General features: G+C 35.9%; 1 protein-coding gene across 2 annotated transcripts; it reads right to left on the reverse strand.

The window, feature by feature from the left end:
* Window positions 1-905: 905 nt before the first annotated feature.
* On the reverse strand, window positions 906-8,605 carry LOC110921527 (GPI ethanolamine phosphate transferase 2). 2 transcript variants are annotated; one of them, XM_022165866.2, is made up of 18 exons: window positions 8,415-8,605; window positions 8,247-8,340; window positions 7,976-8,020; window positions 7,707-7,874; window positions 7,550-7,634; window positions 7,359-7,465; window positions 7,203-7,283; window positions 6,971-7,023; window positions 6,773-6,875; window positions 5,831-5,965; window positions 5,242-5,338; window positions 4,987-5,152; window positions 4,790-4,883; window positions 2,855-3,745; window positions 2,671-2,763; window positions 1,888-2,171; window positions 1,663-1,797; window positions 906-1,264 (listed from the first exon to the last, which is right to left on the reverse strand). In XM_022165866.2, the coding sequence occupies exons 1-17, from the start codon at window positions 8,528-8,530 to the stop codon at window positions 1,677-1,679; spliced, it is 2,733 nt and encodes a 910-aa protein (XP_022021558.1). In that variant the 5' UTR covers window positions 8,531-8,605; the 3' UTR covers window positions 906-1,264; window positions 1,663-1,676. The 2 variants fall into 2 exon arrangements, with proteins under 2 accessions (XP_022021558.1, XP_022021557.1); XM_022165865.2 differs by having other exon boundaries at window positions 906-1,272.
* Between the last annotated feature and the right edge of the window lie 506 nt (window positions 8,606-9,111).

The following is a 9,111-nucleotide window of genomic DNA, read 5'->3' on the forward strand; positions in this document are numbered from 1 at the left end:
CCCAAGTCCACCTCAGCACCACATCACCCTCCGCTTCCACCTCAGCATCATTCCCCCAAGTAGGGGTGTGGTTCCCCTTCTTCCCCCTTCCCATTTTTTTTTAATTTATTTACATAGATTTTATTAAAACTATAAAATAAAAATATTAATTCATTAATTAAATAAAAAAGTACATAATAAAAAAACAGATGCATAAAAAATAAAAATACGACATCAATAAAAGACATAAAAAGACTAGTCCTCGACGACGTTAAACAACTCGTAGCATTTGCCACGACGGAATGTGGTTAAATTCATGACCTTGTGTGGTTTGGTACACGTGAAGGGCCTCGTCCATAGCCTTCCCACGTTTATGTAGTGTTGCTCAAAAACTGTAACACGCTAGTTTGTTACCCTCCATTTCGCATGGATTGTCTATACGTTGCGGGATCATTTTCACCCATTTGTTGACGAAATTTGTTAAGCAAATCACTCCACCATGATTGTTTTAAATTTGTTAAGCAAATCACTCCATCATGATTGTTTTAAAGAAATTCAAGGAGGGGTGGTGGTTCTATTCACCGAAGCCATGGACAAAGCGATTTCTTCCTCGTTGGTCCAAATCCGTCTTGCCATTTGAGGAAAAAAACAAATATTTTTAAAAAGTAGGAATGGTTTAAGGTGGTATGAGATAGTGAAGTTTTTTGGTATAAAGCGTGGGTATATATAGTTTTAAAATAAAAAAAATTGACTTTGTTAATAAATGTTTGAATTACCCCCGTGGGCACCGAAGAATTGGGTGGGTGGGGGGTTCCCTGTCATGGTCACATGCCACATCACCTCCCCGAGGTGTTTCCCCGACCCACACCCCACTGCCTAATAAACTACCCCAAAAAAAGACGTACATTAAAAAAAATCCCCTTATATCCATCCAATCATGATTTAATAAACCTAAAGTTAGACAACATCTATCCAAATGCCAATTTATGATGAACCTCTAAATTTAAGATAATGAAGATCATGGGCTACATTAATAAGGAAGTATGATTGGAGTGAATAATCACGAAGATTGAGTTAAAAAATCACAAGAGCATCTGCAACATATCTGGCGACCCTCACAGGCGCGGATGTAGAGGAGAGTGAGGGCCAACAAGTCCATGGAAGATGAGAGGTAACGAGGGTGCTCCATGAGGCAATGGTCACGCAGTGTTGAGGTTACGAATCCGTGGGTCCCTCATGTTGCAAACGGTCAACACGTGTCTCCTGAGAGTTGGGCCCTCTATATCTGATTATCTTCCATAAAAACAAAACTAAAAGATTTAGAACACATAAACTCTTTCAGTAAACATATCAATGCATATATTATTTTCATTCGATTGTTCTATAAATTGTATTAAAATTTGATAAACTATTTGTATTTTTATCAAGAATTTATAAACCCTAGAATTTTCTTGTTTATGTTAACGGATATATTTATCTAATGTAATTAAAAAGTAAGGTAGGAAGGATTTAATGATAGAATATGGTGATCAGAAACTCTAAATGCTCTAAAATGAGTAATTACATATAAAATTATAAATGATACAAATATGAATTTTACAAAATAATCTGTTAAGGATTTTTTTTTTTTTTTTTTTTTTTTTGCGCTTTGTGTGCATAATGTCAGATAACAAAAGAAATTACCTTCCTCCGTACACTTATGATGCTGGTTTTTTCTTTCTCAGAAAAAATGCTGTTGAAATAACATAAGCCACCGTTGACGCAACAATAAGCACGCCAACAAGAACACAAACAGTCGTCACCACAACGTAGATGTACCTGCAGTAGTATAATAACATCAATCCCCTTTTTTCAAACATAATCATCAAATTGTCTTTTATCAACCACATCGTCAACAGTAACACTTACTTTGGAGAAAAAACGGTCCATATAAATAAATGGTTCCTCATCACCAACAGTATGATGGTGTACGCAACCAAAAGTACAGAATTCAAACCCAGTGGAACCAAACACGGGAACCCAAGAAACATCTTCACAAGTTGACCCGTATTTACTTCACGATTCTTTAGAATACTATTAGTTTCTTTAACAGAAACCGACATCACCATACTAAGGAGAGCTAACATAGGAGATGCATACGTTATCACGAACATTATCACTCCACTCAACACCGTTGAATGACTAGAGATTCCCTGCCAATATAACACGCCGTTATTATAAGAAAATCAAAAAAGAATTAGAGTAAACTGCCATTTTGGTCCCCTGTGGTTTGGTCACTTTTGCCACTTTAGTCCAAAACTCAAACTTTTTGCATCTGGGTCCCTGTGGTTTCAGTTTTATTGCCATTTTGGTCCAAAAATGAAATTAGGTCATATTTGTCTTATAAAATCCTGCTATTTTGTCCTTTTCCGCAGGGTCAAAATGATCATTTCTTTTTTATAAATAAATAAATACCATATTTTATAAGACAAATATGACCTGATTTGCACCTGAGGAAAATGACAAAATTGCAGGATTTTATAAGACAAATATGACCTGGTTTCATTTCTGGACCAAAATGGCAATAAAACTGAAACCACAGGGACCCAAATGCAATAGGTTTGAGTTTTGGACTAAAGTGGTAAAAGTGACCAAACCTCAGGGACCAAAATGACAATTTTATAGTCGAAGGAACATAACAATATAACATACAATGAACGCTCCCGCAACATCAATCGTTGCTAGCGTATTCGTGTTTCCAAGACTGAAATGGCCCGCCATTCCTAAATAATATATAGCCGCAATCTGGATTAAAAACAAAAAACAAAATAAATATATTAAAAATGCATATGGTTAATTGCAACAAAAATAAAGAAATAGGAGGATTAACATTAACCTCAACCCACTGCTTAACATCAGAACCACCACGAGAAACATAATAAATAGTAGCAACGATTTGCACAAGAAGCAGTGAAATAACCATCGAATTAACGGGTTGTTGTAGCAAAAGTTGTAGAAGACACCAACCAAACATGTATGCGGTCCCACTAAGGTACAAACTATCTTTAATCACCGAAACCAGATCCTTGCTTTTAAAAGACATAAACCATGGTGATGCAATAACCGTTACCGTTACAGATGCGATGATCAAACCATAAATTAGTCGTACGGCCACGATCGCGTCATTACCAGAGGTTCCAGTTTCAGTTTCACTACCCTGATACTTTATGACGTAATGTAGAACCAGTAAACCGGTACATAAGTAGCTTAGTCCAATCAAAATGACGAAACTACCCCTTGACCGTAAAGAGGAAAGAGTATACAAACATAAGGTGATTACAAGCAGGATGGAGATAATTTGTAAGAGTTTAACATAAGGACTCCCGAGAATTTCAAGTGATTTAGAGATGTCGGGAAGGTGGGTCCAGTTAACACCACCTTGATGCCATCCTTTTAAAATTCTTCCGGACATGAGAATTACAGCAATTGAAAATAGTTGACTGGTTCGGTTTCTGGTGTTTGACTTTATTGTTTGGTGGAGTAATACGAGAAAGAAGGTTGAGGTCATAAAATGCCATAGGTATTGTTCTTCTTCAACTAGAGAGCTTGATCCCATGCTTAAAACAATAATTACGATAATGCCCCCTATTAAAGCCTCGGATAGCTGGAACTTGTGGACTTGTTTATTTGGGTATACTTCTTGGCCCACTTTGTATAGGAGGCCCATGAACATGACACATGAAAGAAGCATCGTCATAATCCCCGAGACGAGTAGGCCAATGGGTTTCTGCAGTGGGTACAAAATTCAAAAGAAATGAATGGACAAAAATAATAAAAAGAAATTTATAAACGAGTCAATCATGGATCTATATATATAAACGAGACGAGTAGGCCAACTTGAAAGACTTTTACACAATTTCACAAAAGAGTAAAGTACATGGATAGTCCCTGTGGTTTTTCAAAATTTTGGATTTGGTCCCTAGCTTTTTAAGAATATACGGATGGTCCTTGTGGTTTGCACTTTGTAACACATTTAGCCCCAACCAACAGATCTAAAGGTTTTAGCTGATCCAAGTTAGAGACTAAATGCGTTAAACCATCCATGTACTTTTGGAAAAAGCTGGGGACTAAATGAGTTACAAAGTGCAAACCACAGGGACCATCCGTGTACTTTTAGAAAGCTAGGGACCAAATCCAAAATTTTGATAAACCACAGGGACCATCCGTATACTTTACTCTTAACAAAATGTGTTAGGGGCTGTTTGTTTAGCTCTTAATGAGGCTCTTAATAGTTCAGACCTCTTACTGGTTCAACACTTAATGGTTCAGACTGTTTGTTTCGCGAGCAAATGTCTAAATGGTTCAGACATTTGCCTTTGAATGGTTAAGTTTTATACTGAGTCTGAATGGTTAAGACCTCAAATCTGAATTGGTCAGACATTTGCCTCTGAATGGTTAAGCATTATACTGGCTCTTAATGGTTCAGACCTCTAGACCTCTTACTGGTTCAGCACTTAATGGTTCAGACCTCTTACTTCTTACTGATTCAGCACTTAACCATTTAGAAGTTGCCAAACAACCCCATATTTTCCCACAAAAATGTATTTTGGTATAACATCCACTAATCCTTAATTAATCAGAACATTTCAAGTGCTCATACATCTAATTACCACAAAATAAAACAGTAAACGCACGTTTATTAACATTAATAATCCAGTATCATATAATCGCTTTCAAATGCACATCCAAGCATCCCTAACCAACACCAATCAACCCCTTGATTCATTTTAAACAAAAAAAATTCTGGATCCACTGAACATGAAATGCTTACATCTGTTGCTGTGTGTGACAACCGATCACTTGCCGTCGTTAAAAACTCGGTGTACGCCAAGACAATGCTTTTTAAGTCATTACCGCTAGCAGACCTATATGCCGAAATATTAGTGAGGTTTATTATTATTATTATTATTATTATTTTTTGTTATTACATATTCAGAAATTAGAGCACGTTGATGTCATATAACGCACCTTAAGACATTCTTGGACTTCCACGATCCATGGAGCGCAGCAGCATCAAGATATAAGCTAGAAGATGCGTCTTCCAAACTTCCGCAAGTAGAATCAGTTGCTTGCGCTTGAAGTAATCGTAGTAACTGCCATGAATTAAGCTCCATTGCCCTTAGTAGCTGGTGATCTGTGATATTCAGAGCAGAATCAGTTACAACTTATTTCTTTTAAGTATTTTTTTAACACGTGTAAATAACTGAAGTAAAAAAGTCAAACCTTCTAGTGGATGAAATAGGTCAGCAATTAGATGTCCTGCATTATTTTTTGGAATAGGTATACCAAATAGGAGAGCCAATGTTGGAGTTATGTCAACCTGAATCAACAAAATACGAGGTAGATTATAAGTTAATGAGTTAAATGCCATTTTAGTCCCTGTGGTTTGGGCCATTTTGCCAGTTTAGTCCAAAGGTTTCATTTTTAACCTGTGGGTCCAAAAAGGTTTCACAGTTGCCATTTTTGTCCACTGGGCTAACTCCATCCATTTTTTCTGTTAACGAGAAGACCAATTCGGTCATTTTATATGGCTGAATTGCCCTTTTAGTTAACAGAATTACATACAAAATTACCGAATTGGCCTTCTCGTTAACAGAAAAAATGGATGAAGTTAACCCAGTGGACTAAAATGGCAACTGTGAAACCTTTTTGGACCCACAGGTTAAAAATGAAACCTTTGGACTAAACTGGCAAAATGGCCCAAACCACAGGGACTAAAATGGCATTTAACTCTAAGTTAATTATATTATAGCCTTTCACGTATTCTACCTTCAGAAATCACTATGGGTGCGATATATATATATATACACACCTGATTAATGGTATCATATGTGGGTGATACATGACTGATTCCCGGGCCAATAAAAAGTGCCAATGAATCGGTTTCTTCATATGAAGATCCCCCATGATTACCATTTTCTTGCATGCCATGATCACTAACTACCACCTAAAGATGAACTGAAACTAATGAATAGATATTTTTATGTATATTATATAGGGCTGCAAACGAACTGAACGTTCAGCGAACAGTTCGTGAACCGTTCTACGGGAAGTTAGTTTGTGTTCGTTTGTTTAACAATTGAACAAGCACGAACAAGAAATTTCGTTCGTTTAGTTAAATGAACGAACACGAACAGAGGCCGCATTCGTTCATTTATGTTCGTGAATGTTCAGTAACGAGTTCTTTTATGTTCGTTTGTGTTCGATACGATAGTTCATTGGTGTTTTTAATTTTTATATTTTATTTAAATACTTAAAAATTCCGATAAATTAAATATTTAATAAGTATTAGTGTATTATGTATTATCTGTTCACGAACATTTGTTTTTTGTTCGTTTGTTTTCGTTGAACAGAGGTCGCGTTCGTCCATTTATGTTCGTGAATGTTGGGTAACGTGTTCTTTTATGTTCGTTTGTGTTCGATAGTTCATTAGTGTTTTTAATTTTTATATTTTATTTAAATACTTAAAAACTCCAACAAATTAAATATTTAATAAGTATTAGTGTTATGTTCATTAACATTTGTTTTTTGTTCGTTTGTTTTCATTTGTGTTCATGAACGTTCATTTGCGTTCGTTAACTTTAATTAACAAAAGAACATTCGTAACTTAAATTAACAAATGAACATGAACACGTTCATTTATATAACAAACGAACACGAACAGGATCTTGTTCGGGTTCATTCGGTTCGTTTGCAGCCTTATGTATATACATTGAGTTCAAATAAAGATTTAGATTTTTATATGTATACACACCAAGAGTGTTTGTCTGTGATCACTTTCTTGAGACTGGATGGTACTCAAGTGAATCATTTTTATAATTTCATCCATTTCTCGAAGTTTGGGTCCCATCATGACACTGAAACAGAGAACTAACAGCAACAATAAAGTCTCTTTTATTTATTTATTTATTATTATTATTTTTTTTGAGTTGGGTAAGGTTAAGGTACGTACCTACTGCGGCCACCAAGATGTCCAACATGATCCAAACCAAGATAATGTAGAATCTGAAACGAAATTGCAGAGAATTCTAGTGTTGATGCGATATAAAGTTGTCTCGCTGTAATAAATAGTTACCAATAAGATTTACAAAAAAAAGTGTATCTATATTGACAGATGCATGTGGATTAAAGATACATAGAATCCCGGGAAGTTTTAATTGAAGTTAAAATAAAAGTTACATTACCAGTAGATTCCAGTCATCCTTGTAAAGTTCGTAACTTAGATGCCGAGAAACATTGTAGTCCACTTGCACAGTATCTTTAACCTATATCATGAACAATTAATTAGATTTCATAAAAGAAAATTCAGTAAACAAAATCAGCAATTGCAGAAAACTTACAAAAAAACTACTAACTCCGTCATGCCTTGTAAATAATCCCGGAAACAACTTAAGCCATGTTTCGTCACCAAGCATAACCATTTTCCAACCTATTCTAAAAAACTGACCTGCAACAATTTATTACGTATGTAAAACACCAGCCCGGTCAACCCCAGAAGATTTGACAAATCCCATAGGCTTTGAAACCGCACCTAATATATTATCTTCCAAAAACGCTTGGGTATTGAAATTAAACAGAACATCCAAGAATCCACCGATTGACCCACTAGTCATGGCCTGTTGTATATGGTCAGCAAATGAGAAAAATATGATTGCGTATTTAAAAGATCGGTATAACTTTAATAATACCTTCAAGCGTGGCAGTGTAACGGTTGGAGGTGCAGCCTTTGCATGGTAACCCAATGCCATTTTACCAGCCAATAAAGATTGCGTATACGGCATTGCATCCTTTAAAGTCTTTGACGGAGGTTGACCATCTCTACCAAGAACAAACTCTGCTGGAAGACCATCAATAACCTAAACAGCAAACACCACACAATTGTATCCGAACAGTGAATTTACCCTTTATTGAGATAAGCATGTTTTAACTTGGAAAACAATATTGCATAGCTACATACCAATAGTATCAGCCGGTCATAAGAAGGCGGGATCTCAGACAGTTTCTGCATTATGGAAGTTAACTCAGTCTAATAAGTTTTAATACAACAACAATGACTACATGTACATTACTGGATAAGGGAAATATAATAAATAACCTATTTTACTTGAAACTAAACAAAGGGTAACCAATTAACAACAAAAAAGACATATTTTAATTTAATAAAACATTAAACATAACAACATTTGTCAAATAATGAAAGATAACTTAATTAAACAGTAAAAAACTACCTGGTAGAATGATTTGAGTTTATGAGGATGCAAAGCTGTGTGATTCTGATCCTCTGTTGAAGCACATGACGGAGGCCTGAAACTCTCTGGTCCACTGTTTGAGAGAGATTAGTGATTAGTGAATGAGATTGTTGGAGTATTCGTAAATTGAAGGTTATGAAATTGAACCTGACACCGGAGAGTGCTGGTTTGATGGGGAAAAACCCTAAGATAAATAGCGAGAGACCGGTGATCTGAAGTAGGATTGCAAGTGCGGTGAGTAGCGTGAAGGTGGTGCACTTCATTGTCTGGATTTTGCCGGCGATTTGAGTGTGGAGGAGTTGCAATCATAAGGTCGCTGCCATGGAGGAGATTGCCGATCTGAGTTTACATATTTTGAGTAAACAAGGAAGGGTAGTTTGGTAATTTTCCTTATAATTAACGGGGATAGGTAACACTAGAGGTGGTTTTTTTCAAAAACCGGTTTCGGTTATTAACCGAACCGGTTTTTTCACTCAAAACGAAAACCGGTTTTTTTTTTTTTTATAACCGGTTTCGGTTATTAACTGGTTTTTCAAGTCCAAAACAATAACTGGTGTAACCGGGTAGGACCGGTTTTTAACCGGTTTTTCAGATCAAGATTAGTAACCGGTCACAAACTGACGGTTCGGTTATAAAACCGGTTAAAAAAAACTGGTTTCGGTTTTTTTCCCGGTTTCGGGTATAAAACTGGTTTTTTTGTACACCTCTAGGTAACACTAGTACAAAGTGTGCAAAAACTTTATTTTTTCGGGTCCTACAACTAGTTTTAATTAAAGGGCATACAGTGTAATTAGAACACGACCTGCAAGTTACATGGTTTGTAATTTACTAAAAATAAAGAATT

This window comes from Helianthus annuus, chromosome 17 (assembly GCF_002127325.2).
Source record: "Helianthus annuus cultivar XRQ/B chromosome 17, HanXRQr2.0-SUNRISE, whole genome shotgun sequence".
Lineage (NCBI taxonomy): Eukaryota > Viridiplantae > Streptophyta > Magnoliopsida > Asterales > Asteraceae > Helianthus > Helianthus annuus.

Bases quoted from the DNA above. Each gene is read 5' to 3' on its own strand.
- LOC110921527 (XM_022165866.2), bottom strand. From the start codon at position 8,530: ATGAAGTGCACCACCTTCACGCTACTCACCGCACTTGCAATCCTACTT. The intron at 7,875-7,975 runs GTATGTAGCTAT...TTTGCTGTTTAG, and splicing joins ATGACCGGCTGATACTATTG to GTTATTGATGGTCTTCCAGC. The intron at 6,876-6,970 runs GTACGTACCTTA...TCTCTGTTTCAG, and splicing joins CATCTTGGTGGCCGCAGTAG to TGTCATGATGGGACCCAAAC.